General features: G+C 47.5%; 1 protein-coding gene across 1 annotated transcript in view; it reads left to right on the forward strand.

Annotated features, from left to right (window-relative positions):
• Window positions 1–20,606, forward strand: part of CRELD1 (CRELD disulfide isomerase 1) — a 121,529-nt gene extending 100,923 nt beyond the window's left edge. The window contains exons 10-11 of the mRNA XM_085624290.1: window positions 10,948–11,088; window positions 17,687–20,606. Of these exons, the coding sequence (XP_085480416.1) occupies window positions 10,948–11,088; window positions 17,687–17,907 (362 nt within the window). The 3' untranslated portion in view covers window positions 17,908–20,606. The remainder of the gene's footprint in view (window positions 1–10,947; window positions 11,089–17,686) is intronic.
• The last annotated feature ends 5,106 nt before the right edge of the window (window positions 20,607–25,712 follow it).

Consider the following 25,712-nt stretch of genomic DNA (forward strand, 5'->3'; position numbering starts at 1 on the left):
CGTTTCAGTGCTTGGCTATAGATGCTGGGGCTTTCTGTAAATCCTTGAGGTGCGCGTGAGAATTTAAAGCTACGTCCATTTAAACTAAATCCGAACAAATATTGGCTCTCCGGATCTATTGGGACGCTGAAAAAAGCATTCTTGAGATCAATTACAGTAAAGAATGTTGCTTCGGAATCAATGGCTGTCAGTAATGACGAGATATCTGGGACCACAGGGAATTGTGGCACAATGCACTTGTTTAATTCGCGCAGATCAATAACCAATCGATATACTGGCGGGGCCTTTGGATCTGTTAGTTTAAGAATCGGAATTATCGGTGAATTACATACATTGGAGTCTGTTTCCACAACTACTCCTTGGGCAATGAGCTCGTCAATGATTTGTAGTAAAGCCACTACAGCATCTGGTGGTAACTTGTATTGTCGCATTCGTGGTAGCACCACTCCTGCCTTTAATGTGACTCGATATGGTGTGATATTCATGCAACCAACATCAGTAGGGCCTTGTGCCCATAGATGTGTAGGTAAAGTCTGCAGTCGGGGATCCATGTCTCTAGACACATAGTGACCTTTAAAATCACGTAAAAACAACCTTACTCCTTCCGGAGAACAACATATTATGGCTCCTAGAGCTTTCAGTGTTTTTATTCCTAGCAAGTTTTCTGGACATGATTTAGTAAGCAATAAATCTGTAGTTCGGGTCAGAGGTCCTATCGTAAGTAGAAGAGGCTGTGATACTTCATTAACAATAGGTTTTCCTGAACAACCAAGGGAAATATTCTGTGAGCCTGAGAGGGGTACCCCTGGAACTTCACTACGTTTTATAGTTGTTCGACTTGCCCCTGTATCGAGTAAAAATTTCCTATCTTGGCCTAATAATTCACTATGTACATAAGGTCCTTCTTGATCTACAGGAATCTCGATAAGGGGTAAGTCAACTTCCCTCTCTAGGCTAGTTCATGCGTAACGCTGATACTCAGGATATTCATACTGGGCGGTCTGATACATTTGTCGTGTTGTTGTCTGTGTGGCAGCAACAGGCAACGGTGGTGCAGCTGGCACAAACTGTATTGGCTGTTGTGCGGCTGGCATGGCCTGGGCATGCTGCAGAGCTCCTTGTTCATTCTGATCTTGTCTGAGTGGCCGTGATCTTTCTTGTGTTTTACCTATGGCGATATTATGTTTTAAAACTGGACAATCGTGTACGTAATGACCTGGCTTTTTACAATAATTGCATGTCCCTTTTACAGGTCCGGCTGAATCACCGGAATGTGTCATACCCTTTTTATGTCCTTCAGCTGGGACTGTCTGAGAAACTAACATTTTCATTTTCGTGTCTTTCATGCGTCTGTGTTCATGTTCTTGTTCCTCTCTAATTCTATTGTGATGGTACTGTAACATTTGTAACATTTGTGATGGAGTGTTACCTTGCCAGGTACTCTCGAATTTTAATACTCTATTCTTTACTTGGGGCAGGGCATTTTCTACTATGGGGCAGGGCATTTTCTACTAATTTTGTTACAAACAGATGTGGGTATGATTCGCTACTTGCTTTTATGCCACTATTTATACCAAAACATTTTTCAAATCGGGCATAGTAATCGCTAGTGTCTTCATCTTGCTTCTGTTTACAGGCTGAAATTGTACCCCAATCTTCCTTTTTCGTAGTTAATAAACGCGGCAGTACCTGTACTAGTAAACCTGGCAGTGCTTTAGTTTTATCCCCAAGTCCTGCTCCTGCAGTTCGGGCCTTTTCTTCCGCTTCTAACACTGACCATTCTATCTTTTGGTCTCCTACCTCCCACTCTTTTTCCCTGAGTTTCTCATAAATACCAGCAGGCATCAATACCTTTAATATTGTCATAATGTCGGGATAGGTATACTCTCCCATGAGTAACATGTCTTTAATTTCTCGGTGAAACCCGCTGGATCTTTGTCATGACTGGGTACCACTTTCTTCATTTGTAACAATTCTATTTTTGATATGGGCGTATATACAAATACGCGCTTAAACTCGTTGTCCTCGCCTTTTATTGGGTGCACTTCTCGTAAGGGATTCTGTCTATCCATGTGATACGTGGTTCTTTCCTTGACGGGCAATGAGACATGCTCTGCGCATACAAAAAGAATATACTGCTTTCTTGATTCTAGAATTTCTTTAATTAATTTAGTACCTGCACCTCTCCATTTATTCATAAGCAATTCAGTCAATATGTCAGGTAAGGGACCAGGGTCCGAATGTTGACTCCGATATAGTATAATGAGTTGTTGAATCATATAAATCCCAGCTAACCTCTGTTCATCTGGGGTGAGATTCAAAAATGTGCGTACTACTGTATCATCACTATATTTTCCGGGACTGTCCACCCAATGGACAGCTGCCCTGGCTAAATCTTGTTCATCCATAGAATCGAGAAAATGATAACCCCTTCGTTCTCGGAGTAGTTTGTCGGCGGTTTGGAACGAATGCTCGTTAGACCTTATATTAATTATAGGTATTTGGAAATTCCTGTTATTATCTGGACATATCGGACGTATCGAGTCAGTAAGACATCTATTACTATTACAAGATCTTCCTCTACCTACATAGGCTATGGTGTCCGACTGTCTCGCGGGCAGTCCTGACCCTTCTTCCTCGCTTTGTTCGAACTCGTCTACCTCTAATCTTTCTTCGTGTAGGCGTTCTATTTCTTTACGGATCTTTCGGCACATGGCTATTATACAATTTTGCTTATCATGTCTCCCTTCTGATATATTCTGGCTCCATCTGGTAAGAATTTGCATTGCTTCCGGGTTTACCCCCGGTCGGTCTTGATTTCTGATCACACAATTTATGAGGAAACGTAACAGTTCCCCCTGTATCTCCACTTTCTGGTATTCCATAGCTCTGTTAATACATTCTGGATCTCGCCCTGTTTGGACAAAATGATATATTTTATCTAGATGCGCAGTCATTCCTGGTAACTTCCCTAAATACACTGCGGCTCGTCTGATACGCAATGATGCCAGGGTCATTTCGTCCTCTTTACCGGGCACAGGGTCATATCTGCAATCTATAAGAAGTTCCTTAAGCGTACGGGCACTTATGAGTTTGGGTGTACGTGAATGTGCTGACTCTTGAAAAGTAAGTTTATTCATTCTGGGTGGCGTAGAAAAAATATTGGTAGCACCTCCCGTGGCCCCATCTGGGGTGTCGGGTGTGAAAGGATTCGTCGAACGTGACACAGCAACTACAGGTGTGGACACAGCTATAGAAGTAGCTGTAGGAGCGGATGCAGAAACAGATGTGCTTGCCGGAACTTGTGACTCGATTTGTTGCTGTAGGGATACGGGTACTGGATCTTGGCGTTGGATCTCCCTGGTATGCGGTCTATGTGGGGCGGAATTAGCATACTCGGGAGCTGCGTCATCTAAATATGAGGAAAGAAAAACATCTTCTGCGGTTCTAGGATGCCCCTTAGGATGTACCTTTATTGGGAACAATGGGGGTGGCAAGTCTTTCGGTATTTCTGGAGTAGCCTTAGGTAATCCTTCGGCCAGAAGGGGATACATACCATTCATAAGGGCATTTCTTTGCCTATCTACTTGTTCTGATTTCACTCGGATACCTTCCTCAATTAATGGATTCTCTCGAACTTTATTTGAACTCTCTTTATTCTTTTCTTCCTGTCTACGTGCTTTTTCTGTGCGTCTATGAGATTCTTTACGCCATAACTCAACGGCGTCTTTCTGTGACTGTCTGACCTTCCTTTTCCATAACTCTTCCTCGACTTTCATGATGCACTCCGCATCCCAGGTTCCCGCTGCGGGCCACCTCTGACTTTCTGGTAATCCCTTGGTGTAGTCTACCCATAAATCAAGAAATAATATAGCGTCTAAGCCATGTTTGTGATACATGAAGTGCCCTGGAGTGTCCCTAGGAGGAATAGGAACGGCTTCTTCGAGAACCCCTTTTCTAGTCGTGATCTGTCTTAATTTCGAAAAGAACGGCATATTGAGAACTGACCTTATACTTGATTTTGACCAACTGACCTGATACTTGATTTTGAACAGACTTAATACAATAAACACGATAAAGAACAGTCATTCATACCACAATATGCAGAACGTACTTAAAACATTTAACATTTAACATTAAACCTTTAACTGAAACAACAATGATGATCGTCTGCATAACTAATCACCAAGCTTAATTCTTGACAATAACTAGATACTTCGGAATACTTGATATACTGCTAAACAGTACAGATACACTGCTAAAACAGTGCAGACCGGATTTGTGTACCCAAACCCGTCTTGACCGGCACAACCTATGTGCACGTCAGAAATGCCTCCCCAGTAATGGTACTCACCGGGTAGCTTCGGAAACGGAAGGCCTCGGTAACTTGAACTTGAACCGGACTGGACTCGACTCGACTCGTCGGAAACTGGGCTTGACTTCGAACTGGTGGGTCTCTGTATACCTCGGATCTTGCTCTCTCAGCTAGGCTCTGGTCGGGATACTTCGCACTTCTCACCGCCTCGTCTGGGTGTTGATCGCAGTCTCAGTCGCCCCCGCTTGACCGGAGGGAGCTACAGGAAATCCTGCTGGTACGCGTTATTGTCCGTCCAGCTGTGGCAGGAGACCGGGCCTGCAACTCACCGCCGGCGCGTGAGATGAGAAAGTGTCCCTGTTCGGGCGCCATTCATGTGGTAAATAAAATTCCTTTACCTGGACTTAATTTGATACAGAAACATAATAAAATAGCTCAGTAAAATGAGAGGCAGAATCCGTGGTATTAGAGGTTCGGAATGGGCTTTATTCCAGTGATCGATTATAATCGGTTGCTCCAAGTTCCATCACCACGGGGGTTCAGGAAGTGAAGTACATACTTTATTGACAAGAAGTAACTTTTATAGTACATACATTACAATGAAGCGAATGCAGTAGGCGTAACAATTGATAAGGAAAATGACGATTTATCTGCGTAACCAAAAATGGGTGTAATAAGGAGTAAAAAGGAACGTAATTGGTTATGATGTCACATATAGGTGGATCCATAAGATAATACTTGGCATAGATGCGCGCGCAGCAACATGACGTGTAATTGACGTGTAACTAGGGGGTGAAGGGGACTTGACATTTAGCTCTACATGTGGAGACAAGAAGTCTGGGGGGTCAAGTCAACCTAATCCCAAATCATATCTAACATCCTATGTTTAAAGAACTATGTTATCCACGAAAGAAGGACTCTCGGACAGAATCTATTCTATACTGACTGTGCGTGCGTGTACAAGCGTCTAAGTGTCTACACTAAATGCGAGGGGATAGGAATATTCCATGGTAACAGGGCTATGAATTACTTGCATGAGGACAGAGAAGCCGAGCCTTTTGCTCGGTAACTGGAAGAATGTTTACTTAACTACTAGGCAGGAATGCATCGGCTGAGGGGGAAGCAGATAATTCGAAGGTGAAATACAGTTCTTGGCAGAGAATAGGCTGATGTCAGGCTTCGTGAGCCGCACAGAGAATGAGACAAAGTTCATGGTCACAGATGCAGGCTCAGACTGGAGCTTTCAGAGGCAGAAGGCAAGAAGAGTTTGATGACAGAATCAGGGCCTACTTGCCTAGACTGTAAAATGGAGTAACTGAACCATATAAAGCCGGTGGCCTTTCGTACTTAGGAATGGAATATCCGGCCTATTCATGGCGGATCTGACAGAGGACATGTTGACGGTGGACGCACATGTGTTTGCGTCTTCATAACTGGAACTGGAGGGAACATACATGTACTTGTAACATGCACATAGAACCGTTGGGGTCCAAGATAGGGGACATAACTGACCAGATAAATCCATATTTCCACAATACAATGACAGGCCAAGACAGGCCAGTCCATGAGAGACCATACCATACGTACAATGCACAGCAGCCAACAATTGACAAAGCCAGTAGATCTCACATTGGGTTCACCAATGCTTGTTTAGCATTCGTGTCTATAAAACATTTTTTTTAAAAATCTTCAATTTGCCATTTATACGGTAATAGGCCTTAGTGATGTTCTACATTGATGTGACAACAAATAAGAGAGGAGGCAGAGAGTAGGTGGGAGTTATTTTGATAGAAGCATCTTAAAGCAGTGTTAAAATGGTGTAAAATGGGGATGGCGGAGGGGTGACCGGTGTGGAGTGAAGACAATGAAAAGCAAAATGTGGAATCACATGTGAAGTTCACAGGGATAGGTACACATACCTTCCCCCCCCCCCCCCCCCCAACGCCTCTGTCGAACTGGGTGAAGAGAGAGGACAGTATCTACACACATTAACTTTTCAGGACCAACACATGGGTGATGTGTGCTCAACACTGCACAGAACATTGATAGGCTGCAAAGGTGCCAGGAGAGATTCCATAAAACGACATTTGGGAACAGTTGTTTATTTTAAGTTTGGTTACAAAGTGGTTCCATTGCTCGTGGACATACAGTACATATCTTAGTGCTTTTTGTTTTACAACTATTAAGACATCAGGTGTGCCAAGCATTTTTTCCAACGGACACAACAACTTGTGGACTGCTTTACAGGGCAGGGCACGTCCCCTCAAAAAATATATACATTTGTTATGGGACATGCTGCATTTAAAACCCATTGGTCAAATAAGAATGGTCCGACTTTATAAGGCCTAAAATTTCCAGTATAGGGTCTTGAGTAGGCTGCCCCGACGGAGTGCATCGCCAGGCCTAGTTTTTGTTTTTCATTCGTAGAATATTTACTTCTGAATTTACAGTGGCATAAACAAGACTGCAGGTGCCAGAATAAAAGGAAAACATACCTGCCTTGAACTGCATGTGCTACTACCACATGTCGCTAGGAAGCTTGAGAGAACTGCGTCGAGGCACCTAAAAGGGAGATTTCACCTTTATATTTTTTTCTCTTATGTCCCCTGCTCTCCAATTCCCCTTGGATATGTCCTGGTCAGAGAAATCCCTTATCACGCCCAGTGGTGAAACTATGGACATGCCATGAATAATGCACTCTTCAGTCAGTGCCTCACCTTACAAAATCTTCATGCTCCCTCTATTGCAAGGGTGTTCAAGCTGGTGGGGGGGGGGACCTCAAGTGATCCCAGTGGGGGAGGGGGGCTAAGCTCTGGCCAAAAGGGGGAGGGGGGCTAAGCTCTGGCCAAAAGAAGCATTATGCACATAATAGTCCTTTTTGTTTTCAGAAGAAAACAAGCATTGGCATAGCCAATAGGACTCGCCTTTGGGACCTTATAAGTGTTTAGCCACGCAACAGTTGATGTTGTTGCACCAAGGATATTGTGATGGATAACTAAACACTTATAAAATCCCAAAGGCGAAACCTATTGGCTATGCCAATGCTTGTTATATGTTTGTTTCCATTCCAGGAGGAGTCCCACAGGACCACTTGCGGTGACCATGCTGACTCCCGTGGGAGGAGGAGGAGGAGGGATAGGGGAGGGGGGTAGTAAGCACTGGCAGAGGGAGAGCAAGGAGGAGGGTGGGAGAAAATCCCAAGTTAGACAGCTTAGGGAGCCAATCAGAAAGATGGTAAAGAGGCTTGGCTCCATGGGAGGGACAAACACAATGTTGACAAGCTGGGGCATGAGAAGCCATCGAATAAGAAGTAGACAATTAAGTGACCGTAAAGTCAACTAATGGTAAGCAGTGGGGCCCACTGCAAGCACCTGTGTTTTCTTGGTAAGTCCAAAATATGTCTTTTGCAACTGCACTGTTTGGTAGGCTCAACCTAAAGAGAGCGGAGCTCCACCCATTTCATCTATACATTTATGTCTTGAAGCTGTTTACTTTTAAAGTGTGTTCTTTGTGACCTCTGTTTCTTTCAGGCTTAATTGTTCAAAGTGACTGCTTATGCAAATCTTTCAGAGGGATGAAAGATATTTGCTTTCCAATGCTTGTTAAACAACAGGCTCTGAGCTGCTGGGACCTTAGCTCTCAGCAAGTGGGGCCAAAAGTGAAACCAATGTGCATCATATGGGAGCTCGCCTAGCAGGACAGAGGAAAGCTCACAGCTATGCAGTGAGAGCATGAAGGGGCATCGGAAGTTGAGCTGGTGCTCTCAGACACAGCATAAGAGGAAGCTGGTAGCTGAAGCCCTCACGTGAGCCTCCCTCCGGTGTGCATACACCACCCCTCAGCTTGTAGCAGTGTGACCACTTCTCCACTATTTGGTTCACCATGAAGCCCTTATCACCTCCTAGTTGTGTGTAGCCCTTTACCCACTCCTTGTAGTAGTGCAGCCCTGCTCACCCACCCCTCACAATGGTGCACACTATTCCCTGCCTTACATTGTGCAGTGTAAGCCATTCTCGCTGCTAATAGGAACATACAGCCACGTGCCTTTTTTGAAGTAGTATAAACCCTATAATTCCTTTTATAATTGCGTACTCCTTCCCCCTCCATGGCAGTAGTTTAAAACTCTCACTCCCCCGTTGCAGACTTGCAGAAATGCACACCACGTTTCCTGCTTCTTCTGATGGTGTACACTCCATTATTGTAGTGTGCACATCTTATATGATTCTTGAAGTAGTGTACATCCCTTCCACTACTCATGCAGTAGGATGCACTACCTTACCTACGCCTTGCCTGCTGCTTGCAGTAGTGTTTATAGTAGGGTGACCACCCATAATTGTCTCATTTTGGTAGTGTGTACAACAACAGCAGTTCATTCCATGGGGGGAGATCCTGTGCCTCCTATCCGACACGCACGCCCCCAAAATACACTCGCTCCGTAGAGAGAGTATGTACCACAGAGAGCACCTTTGTAGCTAGTATTTCCTATCAATAGTCTGGAAGAGCTAGCTAACGCCTCTTCTCTACAGAACTGTTGTTTCCCTCAGCACTGCGCACCCTTCCTGTACAGAGCAGAGCCTTCTCCTATCAACATGCCCACCCCCTTCCAGGGGCGTAGCTACCATTGGTGCCCCTGGTGCAGTGGCACCGGGACCCAGATCCCCGAGGGATCCATAGAACCCTGACAAAAAACTGTGAAAGGGACTACTTATCGCTGTGCAGCAAGCAAGCACGTCCTGCAAAAGAACTTCTCTAGTGGACATGTCCCCACGTGACGCTTCCCCCTCCCCCCAGCAGAACACCCCACTCTTTCCTCTTACACTAACAGCTTGTCCTCCAGGGCGGTGCGGAAATACTCGTCCATGTTGACACGTGCCATGGTGCTGGGTGAGGGTCCAGGCCGAGGGTGCAGAATGGTTACGCGTGGGATTCGAGCCTTGCAAGGCTGAAGCGCGCTCTGCTTTAGTCACCATGGAGCCGCCGGGCCGCGTTCTGTTACGAGAGAGATGTGTCCTGGATGTGAAGGCAAGGCTAGCGAGGATAAGGGAGGGAAGGCAGAAAGGGTGAACCGAAATGTGAAGAGCAGCGAAAGTGAAGTAAAGGAGAGAGTCGGAGAAAGCCAAACAGCGAGAGGAAGGAAACAATGGAAGAAAAATGATGAAGGAAAGCAAGTAGGAGCAGAGAGAATAAAACGAAGAAAGATAGAAGCAGGGCACAAGTCCTAAACAAGCCCGGGAGTTTTGTGCGCACGCACGCTACCACGAGCTCCTTCGGTTTCCAATTAACGCAAACGAGGGCGCGATAATTGGAAACAGATGGCGCTAATGCTCGCTCCAGAGCACCCTAGGCCAGGGCAGAAAGAAGGTGGGACATGCACCCACCTTGGGCCAATTGTGTGCTGTCTTTCTTAGAAAGACACATGCAGAGGCCAATCGCAGGTTAAGCACACACACAAGTGTGTGTTCAGCGTTGAAAAGCCCTTACTGAATGCCTCGCAGAGCAGCGCATGCGCGCTGGCTCAGGCGAGACCTAAAAATGAGCGGCAGTGAGGCGCTCTGTAATGGGCCATCACTAACCTCTTTTGTCATTTATATCCTGGCTGGGGGAAGGTGTCAAAAGTAAAGGGACTCCAAATATTCTTCAAATCCCCCGCCCCCATTTCTAATAATCGCACTGTGGATACTTTTACATGTTAGAAAGACCAGCCTGACCAGAATGGTATGTTTGGCAATCATGTATTTGATTGCATTTGTAAAACGGTAAAATAACTTAACTGCAACGTTTAAATAAGTCTACACATATTTAAATATTGCCAGTTTAATAGAATAATTGTGAAAAATTGAAGGGGGAGGGTAGTAATTTTTTTTTCTTCCACGGAAGGAGGGGGAGGGGGGCATTACAAAGTTTGAAGACCACTGCTCTATGGCAATCAGCAAGGCTGGTCTTGGGCTGCTCTTTGTCCTTCCTTTGTTTCTAGCCATGGATGGCAGTGCCTCCCGCAATATACATAGGTCTGCTCAGTCACCGTAGACCATGTGTGCAATGTCAACTTGTATTTTTCCCTTTTTTTAAAGCATGTAAACACCCAAATTCGAGTGACGCATGTAGATTTTGAGTGAGATGACAGGTATGTTTCTATAGGAGGTCAAGGGGGTGATGAGGTGAAGATGGGAGTGTCTTGTGTGTGCGCCCCAGTGGATGACGATACTCGTGCCCATGAACAGATGCTTGGAAGCGCCTCGTCTCTCAGGACCCAAGCTATATAGCATGCATGATAAGAGCATTCGCCTGGTTGTAAACGCCAGAGGAAGCATTACTCTGTGCTATTTATTTTCTCAGCTCCAGAAGGATAAACGCAGGAGATGGTCCCAACAGATTTCAGACCTATACACTGCCTGTGGCTCCATGTCATCAGGACGTTGCTGTGAGCTTGAATCTCCAAAAAGCGCAATACTCTGCAACCTCAGGTTTCACATTTCACACAAGGGCATTTTAGATTTAGAAAAGGGTTTTCCAGGTCCCACCTGGAAACCTGACTAGTGGTTGGTTTCTGGGAATACTCCTGGAAAACCTTAGTAAAGTCCAGAAGAACGTTGCCTCCTCTCACCATGTGCCCCTTTCTGCTTTGCCCCCAGATGTCGACGAGTGTGCTGCTGAAGAGCCCGCCTGCAAGGGGTACCACGAGACCTGCGTCAACACCGATGGTGGTTACCAGTGTGCGTGTGAAAAGGGCTATTCCAGGAAAGATGGAGGGTGCGTGGAGGACAGCCCCGATGGTGAGTTTATGCCCCGTGCTGTACACACCCCGTGTGTCACTGCAGACTGGACCTATTCCTTTCATTACTTTACGACTACACACTCCGTTGCAAAAATATTTTTGAGCCATACAGTTCTTTCTCATGGTATCGCCTTGTGCTGTTTGGTAAACCTTTCTCCCGGGCTGACCTGTCCATGTGCAATATTTGATCATGTTTTGCCTTGTTCACTAAGGAAAACCTCAGACCTGTACTTAAGTTCTGATCAAAAGTCTTTGTCTTGACCTCTTCTTGACACCCTCCCCACAGTGGAGTAACAAAAGTTGAGGTGACCTCCCCGCCTGCAAAGTTATATGGAGGAGCCCCTTTCCGGACTTTCTCAGGATCTGTAAGGCCAGGGTACTGCTTTGAGGGGCCCCTGGAGCTTGGGTCCCCCGCACTGCAGTGGCCTTTGTTATGCCTCTGCCTCTCCAAAGAGGTTCTTCCTGGGCCCCTGGACAACTTAATGTTCTTGTTATAGAAATACACCACACACACATATATACTCACACACGCACACGCACATGCACACGCACACGCACACACACGCACACACACACACACACACACACACACACGATCACCTCTGTGTAGTCCTAGTTAGTTCAGAGTTTCAATAGGAAGAGCATTTTTAGTGCAGTTTGGCAAATCTGCAAAAAAAAACATTAATTCACCTTGGTTTATTCATTGAATTATTTGCTCCAATCCTTCAAGTTGGGGGCAAGAAAAAGATGTGCCCCAAAATATTGAATTCCCTTGTTAATTTCCATGCCAAAATTTGCTTTTTGAGGCAAGAAAAAGGGCTGAAGGCAAGTGCGCTCATTTTGGCAGAATGTTGCCGCTTTACTCAACGGGCTTTTTGCAATTTGGTGTCGATTAATTAAGCCTTTTTCGAGAAATCGGCATTTGAATAGCTGCTTGGGGTGGTCATGAAGGGGTTAAAAAGGTGTATCTGGACCACTGGTCCCATAAAAGTATTGCAGTATCAAACTCACAAAAAAAACAGGACCTTTCAATTGGCTGAGGGACCTTTTTCATCCGTTGGACATTTTGGTACTGTGGGACCAAGCCATCTGATTGGGTGGCCGCAACAGAGGACATAATGTTGTGGCTGTTATTACAAAATAATATAAGGGGCGTCCCAGCAGCCAAACATTTTTTAAACAAAACTTTTTTGCATCGCGGGTACCGCTGTACTCCCATGGGACCCAGTGCGGCCCTATCGTAAAGTATTGCAGCGCTCCTGTGAGCGGCTCAGACTACAGTCCCATGATACTGCTGTACCGTGCCAGCTTTGTCAAGGAAGGTTGCACTGTACTATGGGGGTGAAACTGACATGGCAAGTACAACAGTGCCCGCAAACAAATGTAAAAATATTGGGGGCATATTATCAAGAAACGGCGTTAAAATTATCGCTGCTTTAGTGGCAGAAAACTGCCGCTACAGCGGCGATAATGGGCTTGATAATATGCCGCAGAGAATTCCCATAGAAGCCCATGTTCCGGTGTGAACCTGGGCTTCTATTGGAATTCTCTGCGGCATATTACCAAGCCCATTATGGCCGCTTTAGTTAACATTGTACTACCATAGGTAACTAGAGTGTCACTTTAACTTTTGTGTTTTTTTTATGACGACCCTGCACTCAACCAGCAGCTGGTTGAGTGCAGGGTCTTCACCTGTGTCCATCGGATTGGCTGGCTGTGGGTGGGGTTGTGCGCCGGGCCTAGTCAGAGGCCAGGCCCTGCACCAAACCCCTGCTTTACACAGCCAAAGAATTTGCGCAGCGACGGCATTGGCTAGTGTTTGTCTGAGGGGGTTGGGTAAATGGTCGGGGGTGAATATGATAAAAAAAAAAAATAATAAACTCCAGAAAAAACACAAAAGTTAAAGTGACACTCTAGTTACCTATGGTAATACAATGTTAGCTTATATTTATATATATATTACCTACTGGCGGTCGCCAGTAGGTAGTTATAGTTAGGACCACGTTTCCATAGGAAATCCGCAACATTCTATTTTGAATAACTTTGGCGCCGGTCGACGAATCCTCGCGAATTTTTCAAAATAGGTGGGGCGCTACGCTCCGCTCCTACCCTGAAAGTCTCGGGGGGATTCGTCAAGCGGGGGCTGAGATAAAAGGGGGGTCCCAAAACGCGTTTTTCCCATGCATTTTTCCATAGGACCTTTAGACACAGCTACAGCCCGAACGGCTGAACAGAATTACTTGAAATTTGGCAGAGAGGTAGCCATAAGGTCAAGGAAGTGCCTTTTGCAGGTCTGGTGTAAATCTGTTCATTATCTCCGGAGAAAATAGCATTTAAAAGCATATATATATCTATATGCGCGCAGGGTGCGCGCACCGTGCGAGCACCCTAACGTGCGCGAGCGTAATTCTGATTGGTGGTTACATGTTAGTCAACGTTCGAATCGGTCGAAATCAGGAAGTGTCGGCCGCCATTTTGTTTTTTTTCAGTGCGAGAGTGAAAAAGGAAGGTGGCGAACGTGAAAAGGGGGCAGGGTAGAGAGTTCCTGACCCCCTAGCCTTTGTCAGGGGGTCCCTGAAGAATCGCGACAAATTCTGAACTTTCGAACCTAAACACCATGGGGTCTTAACCAGAGCGAAGAATTGTATATACATCTGTAGAACCTAGTTTTTGTGCCATAGCAACTATACTGTGTTTGATACCTTGAGAGGAAGTTGAGGTGGTTTTAGGCCCTTGTCACCACATATGCATAATTTTCCACTAGTCAACCATTCAAGCCCAGACAACTAATACAGTAACACCCCACAATGAGGACACTCGATGTGAGGATAAATGGGGACACTAGCAAAACATTAGTTACTTTTTGGGGTAACAACATCACTTATGTACACTCGACACACATAAGCCCACCGGGGGGCATTAATTCATAAACATCAAATTCCAATTTATTGCCATACATACATTGTATGTGTCATCGTGCCGTTGAAACCGAAACTACAGGCCTGTCTGAACACAATCTAGTAATAGATGGTACCAACAAGCACAAGTGAAAAGAGAGAAAAAAATCCTTTTACACAGATGGGCAATTTTTGTTTAAAGAGCGAAGTGTCTTTATATACCCCTTTCGTGTTTTTTCAACCACTGAAACTGTAATTACCCAAAATCACTGTTATTGTTTCAATTTGAATGGTTGTACTAATATTGTAGACTACAATAACCAGAAGCCCGAGGGGCAATAATCTAGTGACATCAGCGGTCACATGTCTTGGCATCACTGTGTTTTTATTGGTTGTTTTTTGAAAGGGAAACTGACCGTGAACAAGCTATCGGTTGATAGCGAAACGCGTTGGTTCTTTCCGATCTACTTTGGGTTTTATGGCTTAAATAAAAGAAATTTTGGAATACAAATACAGGATCTGTGAGTGCGTTCCGACTCTCCTGCAAAGGAATTTGGTTGATGAATTATTGACGGCTTTGGCTCTGCCGTGGAACTGCACCGAAAGAAGAGGCGCCAGGGGTCCATACAAACGGAGCTGATTTCGAGTGGATATATATATATATAAAAAGGAAACTCACTAGGAAAATGCAAAAGTGACATTATGGTTAGTGTTTAAAAATAACAAATGTATAGTTAAAAGCCCTTAAAATTCACCAGTTTTAGTTTACTCAGATATCATTAACTTGCGCCCCCGCCATTTCCCTGCATATGACTTCACACATTACATCACTAATGACATCAGTGATTACATCATCCAACATTGTTATACCTTCCTGTAGGGCTTATGGACTTGAAGTGATTCAGCAAGTTATACCTGAGGCCAATTTTCTGTTCTCCTTAATGGACCTGCCCTCTTAGACTTCACATGACCCTCAGTTTTAAGTCCAGAGAGTGACAGTTCTGCATTTGTCACTGTCACTGAAAAGGCAGCTTCTTCCAGGCTCTATGGACATTTCTCCATAGTTTGGTAAAACATACTAAGCACGTTCCTGAGATGGAAATAATGATTTACACTCTTAGAGCCATGCCTACAACAACCCCAGTGTGAGTTAAACCAACTCTAGGTGGGACACGCCTACACTCTATTTTATTCACCAATCTGCAGAGCCTCAAAATTTTCGAGGAAGTTCTGGAAATAAACATCCACTCCCTTTTAACGTCCTTGTTACATAGAATTTGTCTCTAGTACTGTATTCCAACTATTTAACATGGACACCTGCTCAGACATCCATTCTTGGTCAATCTATTGTCAGAAGAAGCTTTGTCCTTTCTCACAGATTTCCTTTTCAACAGGGGTTTTCTTTCAGCCGCCCCCTTCTCTGGAGCGTGCATCTGCGACCCACATCGCAGCCTTTACCCTGTTCAATGAGGGCTAGTACTTGCACCCTAAGCCTTACTGGTTTGTAAACGGTGCACCCTATAACTTGCAATGTGCACCGCCACACTCGTCTCCAAGGATTATGCTATTTCCATTTTATGCACCCACACATGCGCACGGTAACTATGATCTATATGAATATAGGCCCTTTACTAACAACTTTCTACTTTTAAATGATGTACAGGTTTGTAGAGTAATGTGAATAGCAGTAGGCGCAACTCCTAGTTCGATCACTTAGCTATAACTGGTGAATTACAATGGATTTTCAGTCTTTAAAATATTAGTTATTATCTAATTTCAGCACATAACTATAACATCACTTTAAAACGTTGATTTTTTTTCAGTGACTTTCTGATTTATTTATTTTTTGCTTTTTAACGTAAACTAAGATCTGAATACCATACTTAATTAGAGCATCACTTTAACCTTTGTTTATTTCAGTACATTTCTCTGTTTTAAAAAAAAATCACATTCAAAGTTGAGCATACACCCTCCCCCCTCGGGGACCTGCTGCCAACCCTCCACTGACCCTGTTGGGCATGACCTTTGGCAGTGTGCAGGAGGTGGTTGGCTGCCAGGCCCTGAAACTTGGAGGCACAACGCCCACATCTACTAGAAAAAAATATAACAGGGCACAACTATCAAAAGGCAGCCTATTTGCTTAGGCAGGGTGTCACAACATTAACTAAAGCAGCAACGTGTCCTGATAAGCCATTGCTGCACCAATAAAACTGCTATGGATGGAACCAACTTCCAAATGCATTAATTAGAGCAGGTAATGGCACACTGTTATCCTTGCGAATGTCAATAGAGCATTTCAAAATATGTCAGTGTCCGGTAAATGTTATTGCAAGTAAAGCATTTTCATTCCAATGCAATGTGCCGGAGTGTTATTTTTAAAAAAAATGTTATTTATTATTTTGCTGCAAAGGCAGCCCTAGGTCCCGCCAACAGGAGATCCCGACACTCCAGACCCTTCATACAAAAGAACCAGCTCAATGAGCCTGGGGTCATCAACTCAACCCCTGAGCGACTTAATGTGACCATTAAAATCCCAGTGGGGGCTGCTACACTCCTGGCAGCCCTGAAAGCGTCTCCTCTTGTTGGTGGTGCTCCTGTCCGCTCTTTACAGAGTGCTACAAAAGCCTCTCGGGGCTCCTATCCCAGCTTGTTACTTTTGATGTGTCTTGGTGGCCTGGGCCACTCTGGGGACAAACCCGATCTGCTTTTTTGGATCAATTCTCCGCTGACAGTGTACATCAGTCGAGCTATTTCTAACGTTTCCCCACAGTTAACTCCTTCATGCCCACCGAGCACCTTTTGTAATGCTATTATCTCAGTAATGGCTGAACGGATTTACACCAAATAACAAAAAGCGGGCTCTCTGAGTAAATTCTCACTTTGTCACATATTTGGTGTAATTCAGTTATGTAGCGGAGAGCAAACTTTGCTCTGGGAATGAACTTGGGAAATCACAATTTTGGAATCCTCCCATTTCTTTGCGCCATCGGGACAGACAGGCGGGAAACTTTCCAAGAAGGCGCCGAAGGAGATGAACTCTTCTTCTTGAAAGTGTTTTGCAGATGCATCAAACTGCACCAAAGTTATTAAAGAATCAAAAATGACTTTCCCAGGTTAAACCGCACGGTACATTTGAAGGGAAGAAATCAAATTGAACGTATTCTCCTTTGTTGGTATGAGGATCAGGATCTTTTTACTGTGTTAACATAATATCGATCGTTGGTCGTAGTCCGACATCACACTGCGCTTTTGTCACTTGTACGCTATATGAGTGTTCGATCTTCCTTTGCAATGATTTTATCTAATCTGGCAAAATGTATTTGGAATATTCTTCCTTTGCAATGGAAAGTGTGACGTATCTATTACTACAGTCTCAGGCCCACCACTGTGTAATATTAATAAATAAATATATTTATTACATGATAAATGCACTCATTTTCAATTAGGAAACTGTGGGTGGAGGAGATAGGCTTGGCCGTGAGTGCATTGTACAGTTTGTAACAATAAGTCCAATGTGTGCGTCATATTGTTGTGTGTTCATCAGGGACAGGAGTTTATGTTGAGAGTTTCAGCCACAAAGGGTGTCCCTGAGAATTCTCAGACTCTTGAGGGGCAGGGTTGGGAGGCGATGACTTTGTTTTGGTTATGACTGACGTATATCTATTTCCTGTCTCTTTCTATCCCTCAACTGGTTAACAGAGGCGGGCGAAAAAGGCTTCTTTGATGACATCACAGATGACGAGGTTGTCGTGTTGCAGCAGATGTTCTTCGGCGTGGTCGTCTGCGCCTTGGCCACGTTGGCCGCCAAAGGGGACATGGTCTTCACCACCATTTTCATCGGCGCTGTGGCGGCAATGGCAGGTTACTGGATGTCCGAGAAGGGTGACCGGCTGCTTGATGGCTTCATGAAGGGGCGGTAGTTGCACGCCCTGCCTTTCATCTTGTGAGCCTGCTCAAGACGTCTGGATTTAAAATGGCCTTCGAAGGAAGAGGGGGTGCAGACGAGAAGTCTCCATGGATTCTGCAGGTCTCCCTCTGCGCCTCTCTTTCTAAAGAACCACATCTCAGCCAAATCTTGAAAGACCCATTGGATTCTATGATAGTTTTGGTTCTCACGGAACTATTTCACTTTCGTAGTTCATTTCTTAATCCGAAAACAATGTTTAGATCTACGAGCAAGTGCGACGCGACCTTAGTTGGGATGGCATTTGAAACGGCAACTTCCATCTCTGGAAGCTGTCTCTTGCTGTCCTTCTAAGAGCGGCGACAGGGAAAGGACAGTAAAGGAGGGACATAGTAAATTAGAAAAGAGAATAAGAACCTTTGAGACTTGAAGAATTGAAAAGTGTCTGTCTGTGGAGAGCTCCTTTGCAGCTGTCCACATCCTATCATCTTGCCCTAATTTTCGTCGTTGACCCTAGCCTGGCCAGTCCTATTTCATTGCTGGTGGAGATAAGCATGGTGTGATTGAAGGACGTGCCCTTGAAATGTGGGGCAAACTACTTGACTTCTGGCTGCCGCAGCTCTGTGCAGACCCAGGGGTCCACCTGTGTGAAAAGTGCCACCACGCGAGGCGGGGCGTTTGGATGGATCTGCCTTTCATGCCACTGCTGTGGGCTCTAATTTGAAACCAGTCTCGTTGCATGGGGTTTTCAAATGTTTTTTTTTTGCTGCTTTCTGATTGGCTCTGGTGTCAAAGCTCTCCTCCCCCAATATACGAAGACGAGGCAGTGGAAGAACTGATGAGGCATGCCACGTGATAAATACTTTGAGTTGTGATATTTATTTATTAATTGGAGACATGTAAGGTGCCTCTGTACTTGTTTTGAGGCAGCTTTGTTCCTCCCTCCCCTGTATGGGCAGAAGAAGCAGTGACTGGTGCTGAGGGGGGAATCTTTCAGGGTCTGTGTGAGGGGGCAATGGAAGTTGGCCTTCTACTTCTTGGACTTTTATTGCAAGTGGGAGATTTCTTTATTGTCCTAATGACCTCAGTCGTCTCTGTGTCCCACCAGGAACTCAGTCCTCCCTGTCCTAAGGACTCCATGCTGTCCCCTTCCTGCTTCCGAGTCCATCTCCTGGGCACTTTTCTAGCCCTGAATACTCTGCTCTGTTCACTCCCGGGCACTTCTTCCGACACCCAAAGCAGTCTCTCCTCTGTCACATTTTTGGGCAGAATGCACCTTGGAGGCTTGTAATAGTGTGGGCTTCTGAACCAAGTGACAAGCAAGCCTTACAAGCTTGGGACGAGGCTGGCTGAGGAGGGTTATAGTCTTCAGGGTGGGGGAGGGGCTTCATATGGTTGGTTAACATGGCGGGGTGGGTCACAGGGTGGGAGGGACATCAACGAATGGTTGGGCCATCAGAGAGTGGTAGTGGCATCACAGGGTGGAGGTGGGCACTGCGGACAGGAAGAGTGACTTCAGAGTTATACATCACACAATGAACGCTCACGAGCAGGGTTACCAAATGACTGCTGGTCACCTGGACATCAATCTTTTATTATTGACCCTTCAGTCAACAAAATCAGTGTGTTCTGAGTTGTAGGGTTGGCTAAGTTCTGCTGGCCCTATCCATCTTACACACCTGAATACAATGATTTGTAAGATGAAACCAAGGACTTCAAAAGTTGTGACTCTGTGACGTGCGTTCATCTGGTAGTCCTAGCAGTGACTTAAAGTGCTCTTTGCTGCACCTTTCTGCCGTGTGCTTTCATATGTCCTGTGCTTTCATATGTCCTCTGCATGTTTTTTCTAACCCCCTAGTCCTTTTTCCAGCCTGTTCTTGTGATCTTCCCACTTGTCCTCTTTCCTTCTCTTCTGGTTTGAGCGTCTGTCCTCTTCGTCAGCCAGTGCCTTTCTTCTCTCCCCTCTGACGCGGTGTTCCTGCTTTGTTCTCTGATGATCCCCTCCTGTCCTACTGCCTGTCCTCATGTCCTTATCCATGACCCTGTCTTTCTAGCCGGTCCTGTTCCTTCCCAGACAGTCCTGCTCTGTCCCATCTTCCACAATGTTCCTTCCCAGCCAGTCCTGCTCTGTCCCATCTTCCACAATGTTCCTTCCCAGCCAGTCCTGCTCTGTCCCATCTTCCGCAATGCTCTGCCCCTGTTCGGTGGGGACTATTAGCCATTTTTTTGGAGACTGATGTAAATTTCTTATTTCTCCACCTTTTTTTTATTTTGGCTTTTGTGTTGTGGGAAGGCGCGCCCTCTCGTGTGATGCTACTGAGAGGATGGGAATTGCATGATGGGGTTAGGATTAATGGAGAAGGAACCAGGTCTATTGAAGGGGTGGCAGGAACCCCCACGTATATATTTATTTGTAATAATTATTTAATCTCTGTGTGAAGCCTGAGATCTCTTTTGCTGCTACAGAATTCCAAAGTGAGCTGTTCATTATCCCCCCTTCACTTGAGCTTGCAATTAAATGTGAACAGTTTCATCCTGGTGGAATCCGAAGAAGGGACTTTACAGCTTTGCAGCAACAGAAATTCCTCTGATCTGTGGCACGAGTGATAAAACCTCTTTGGAAAATTGTACAACAGTGGAGAATCATTCTTTGGAACTGCCTCTAGTAGAGGGTTGCACAAGTGATTTGATTTATTAAAAGCGGTTTTGGCTAAACTACTTTTTTCACAAGAACTTCAAATCATAGAATATATCTAAAAACAAAAAGGAGGGGATGAAAAGGAAGACAGAAAGGTTAGTGTTGCGCATGGAACTCCAAAGTGGTAGATAATTCTCGGAACAGATAAAATACAACTTCCTCTACGAACCAGAGGTTTCCCGTTACCACCCAACTCTGAATCGGGCATTACCCCTACGTCACTCATCCTTCTCATTACAAGGGAAATGTTCGAACCCAGCAGGGACCTCCCTCCTCTTCGCCCCAGAGTTCAAGAAACACAAGCATTTGCAATGCAGTAGGTCTCGCAATTGCGAGATTTTGAGCTATTTACATTGTAAATGACAATGACTTATCTGTTTAAAAAACCTTCAATAATAAAAGGCATTGCCATTTATAATATCAATAGATCAAAGTTTCTAAAATGCTAGACTTATTGCATTGCAAATGCTTGTTGTTTACAAGTGCCCCATGCTGCTCTTTCACGTTAATAGAGGCCACGCCCCTTTCTACAGACGAGCCGTGTCTAAAGAAAGGTCCACAGTGGCTATTAAAGTGAAAGCGCGGTATAGGTCGCTTTTACAAAAAAGCATTTGTTTGTCAACAAGACTGCTTTTTTTTGTAAAAGCGCGTGTATGGTGCACTAAATTTTCTAGGAAAGCTTGTCGTGCCTGCAGTAAGAGAAACTCTTTAAAGAAAATAGTGCTTACAGACTAAATAAGACCTACTGTGTAATCACTGAAGCAAAAGGGCCTGTGCTCATGGGGGGTTACAAATGAAGACAAGGCAGTACTAAGGAGGGACTAACAAGCTTATTAACGAATCAGAAGCCAGCATTTACGAAGGAAAATGACACAAGCCAATAACAAACCTGGGCGGAGAGTGGGCGAGGCTTCAAGTCGATACTCTAATACAGCATGCCTCGCAGAGCAGCGCATGCGTTGCCCAGGCTCGACCTAAAAAACAGGAGGAACCAGGAGTGCAAGCCCCCTTTATGGCTCCCTCGTAGGGTGGGGCCGTCTTCAGGATCTTCCTGCATTGTTCACGTTGCTAGGCGAAACCACCCCATTTGTAATGACTGGAGGATGAGATGGACTAAGGTACTGTTCATTACCTCCTCATTAGTCATCCTCGCCACATGACTAACGAAGTGAGCTTCAGCTCCATCACAGAACCCTCCAAAGCAAAAGTTAGCCTCCCATGCCTCCCATCCCTTCCCAATATGGCCGACCCCTACCCCTATGACCACTATAAGAGAAGGGCCGGCCCAACCCCAAAGCCTGTTTTTTTTGTTCTGCACACGTCTCTCCAGAGTGCGTCAGGTAAGTGGTGCCTGCTGTAGCGGGTACTTGGTTCTCAGGTTGGAGGTCCTGCTCTAGCGGACCCTAGGGGCTTGGACCTTGTTTGTTTCCCCTGCTTGTTGCCCCCGGTGTGTGTGGCGGTTGCTGCTGCCTTGGTGCCGGTGAGGCTCTGCTTTAGCGAGCCGTGGGTTTTCAGGGGGGGGAGGGGGGAGATGCGTGGGGGCCGGTCTTTCCGGTCCCCTTCTGTGTTTCCCTGGACTCGGTGCCGTACCATTTCCTTCGCCGCCCGCCTTTTATTGTATACGTGGGGGCGGCGGCTGTGCGGCACTCTCCTTATGGCTCCCGCCTGTCTCCTTGTTTTATGGTGGGCGGGCGGGTGCTTTGCTTGTTTGCATGATTTTGTCCCCGAGCCGCGTATTCGCCTGCCCGCCTGCCCCTCGTGGCGTTGGGGGAGGCGGCGGCTCTGTGGGGTTTCGGACCGGCCTGTTTGACTCCGGCGCTGTGTTTTCTGCGCCGGAGCGGCCGTAGGGGTGCTGTGGCGCTTGCTTACCTGCGTCCTGTGGTGCTCTCTTCGGGCTTGGGCTGTATGCTCCGGGGCCGGCGGCGGTGCTTCGTGCGCGCTGTTAGTTCTCGCGGCTGTGGGCCGGCCTCATTGTCCCGGGGGCGGGGCTTCGTTGGGGGCTTGTCCTGCCGGGTGTTTCTCCCGCCTTCCTTTCCCTTTTTAGGAGCCGGGGGTTTTCTTTCTCATTTTTCGTGTATCACTGTGCTGGTGTGTCTTTACCTTGCTCGCTGGTGTGCTGGAATTCTTGCTATTCCTTCATGATGGAAGGTGGGGAGGTCCCTGTTGGGGATGTCCAGCCCTCCCAGGCTCCTCCTGAGGCGATCACCCTGCAGTCCATTCAGGATATGATTCAAGCCGTGGTTTCGGCTGCTTTTGCGCAGCGCTCGGTGCCGGGTCCCTCCTCCCCTAAACGTCCTCTCTTGGTTCCCTCTTCGGTTTCTGACGCTGAGGGGGAGGAGGAGGATCTCCGGGGGCGCTATGTGCAGGGTCAGGAGTTGCGGGAGGTCCTTCTTCACATCAAGCAGAACTTGGCCTTTCCAGCTCCGGCGGCTTCGGACCTTTCAGAAGACTTCTTCTTGCAGTATCAGCATAAGGAGCCGGAGTCTCTGCCTCTTCATTCCTCTGTCAAAAAGGTGTTGGATGGGGAGTGGTTGGAGATTGACAAGCAGGCCTTCCCGAGATACCTGGCGAAGCGCTATGCCATCCAGGACTTTGCAAAGGAGTACCCTTCTTCTGTCAAGGTTGACTCTCTGATGGCGGGGCTTGCCTCGCAGGGTTCCATCATTTCCGAGGACGCCTCACCCTCGGACCCTGTTGACAGGCGGGTGGAGGCTGAGGCCAAACGAGCTTACTAGGCAGCCAATTTTTCCATTCGGGCCTCTGCCTACTTGTCCTACACGGTGCAGTCCTTGTTGAAGGATTTCCAGTCCTTGGCGGAGTTGCTGGATCAGGGGGCGGATGTGGTACCTACCCTGGCGCTTATGGAGCAGCAAACCCGGCTCCTGTCTGACATCTCCTTTGACACCTTGGGGGCTTCTGCTGCGGCTGGGGGCGCTGCTTTTCAGGCCAGGCGGCAGATTTGGTTGCGCAATTGGAAGGCGGAGGCTGCCCAAAAGGCCTTATTGATGAGGATTCCCTTTTCCGGACCGAAGCTTTTCGGATCTTCCCTGGAGGAGATGGTCAAGAAGTCGGCTGAGGACAGGAAGCTGCTGGCTCCCCTTTGTTCGTCCAGGGCCCGCTTTCCGGGTCCCAAGAGGGCGTTTTCCACCTCGTCCACGCCCAGGGGGAGTGCGCCCTTTCGAGATCGGGGTCGCGGCCTGGGCGCCCCCTTGTTCTCCAAGTCCCGGTCTCAGCCTGCTGCTTCCACCTCCGCTCCCAAGTCCTGACTATCTTCTGGCCCCGCGGGTGGGCCTCCGGTGGGCGGCCGTCTTCGTCACTTCCTTCCGGCTTGGGAGTCCTCGGTCTCGGACCTGTGGGTTCTTCGGATCGTGAGGGAGGGTCTCACCATCTCCTTCAGTTCCCCTCCTCCGGGCGCCTTCCGCGCTACCCCGCTGCCTTCCTCTCCGTTCAAGAGGGCGGCCTTGCTCGCTGGCATCCAAGACCTGCTCGTGAAGGGGGCCATCCGGCCTGTTCCACCGTCTCAGCGGGGACTCGGCGTTTACTCCATTCTGTTCCTGGTAAGAAAGGTGTCTGGGGATTTTCGGCCTGTTTTGGACTTAAAACTGGTGAATTCTTTCATTCCTCACACTAAGTTCAAAATGCTTTCCCTGCAGGAGATTCTTCCGCTGCTGGTCCAGGGGGAGGTGGTGGCTTCCCTGGATCTTTTGGATGCCTACCTCCATGTGCCGGTGCACCTGTCTTCTCAGCCCTTCCTCCGGTCCTGTGTGGGTTCCTGCCACTTCCAATTCCAGGTACTCCCTTTTGGTTTGTCTTCTGCCCCGAGGGTGTTCACCAAGGTCCTGGCGCCCTTGGTGGGCATCCTACACCAGGAGGGGATCAGGGTCTTTCCCTACTTGGATGACTGGCTAATCTCTGCTTCTTCTTTTTCGAAGGGGAGGCTTCACGTCCGGAGGGTCTGCGAGGTCCTGTCTGCCCACGGCTTCCTGATCAACCTCCGGAAATCCCACCTCGAACCCACCCAGGACTTGATCTTCATTGGGGGCCGGTTGGACATGCTTCAGGGGAAGGTGTTCTTGCCCCTGGCACGCCGCAGTGTCTTGTGGCGGGATCTGGGGGCTCTTCTGGGGCGGGATTGTGCTCCTGTGAGTCTGTGGCTGCGGGTTAAGGGGTTGATGTCTGCTACCATCAATGTTCTCCCCTGGGCTCGCCTTCACCTGTACCCCTTAGTCAATCACCTCCTTTCGCTTTGGGACCCCCGCTCTGAGGACTACGAGGCTCCGGTTCCGGTGTCTCCCCTGATCCGGTCCGACCTGGGCTGGTGGCTTGTGGCATCCCATCTCTCGGAGGGTTTCCCTTTCTGGTCTCCCCGTCCCGGGTTGTCACGACCGATGCCAGCCACCTGGGCTGGGGGGCGACCTTGGGATCCCGGTCGGTTCAGGGTCACTGGGGTCCTCTTCTGTCACGCTGCTCCTCCAACTACCGCGAGTTGAAGGCGGTCCTGCTGGCTTGCCGGGACTTTGCTCCCTCCCTCCAGGGTCATCATGTGTTGGTTCGGACAGACAACCAGGTGGTGCGGTGTTACATCAACCACAAGGGGGGTTGCCGGGTGCGCTCCCTGTGGTTGCTGTCCCGGGAACTGTTGTCCTGGGCGGAGGGTGCGGTCTTGTCGATCAGGGCGGTCTATCTCCCGGGGTCGGAGAATGTGGTAGCGGACCGTCTCAGTCGGGTGTTCGCTCCTTTGAGTGCCCTCTCCCTGGCGCCGTCGGTCTTTCGCCTCCTGGTGGACCTGTTTGGCCTTCCCCGGGTGGATTTGTTCGCGGAGTCGGAGAATGCTCTCCTGCCCTGCTTCTGCACTCTCCATTCGTGTCCGGGGGTCTGGAGGGTGGATGCTCTGTCCTTCCCGTGGCCTCGGGGTCTCCTCTATGCCTTCCCTCCGTTCCCCTTGATTGCTCGGGTCCTTTGCAAGATCCGTTTGGACCGGGCTCTGGTGGTTCCCGGTTGGGTGCGCCGCTCCTGGTATCCTCTCCTGGGCGAGCTGGCGATTCGGTCTTGCTGGCCGATTCCAGATCACCCGTTCCCCTTGCGGGGCCCTCCTCTGCCCGGGGCGGTGTTGCGCCGGCTCC

Source organism: Triturus cristatus, chromosome 9, assembly GCF_964204655.1.
Source record: "Triturus cristatus chromosome 9, aTriCri1.1, whole genome shotgun sequence".
Lineage (NCBI taxonomy): Eukaryota > Metazoa > Chordata > Amphibia > Caudata > Salamandridae > Triturus > Triturus cristatus.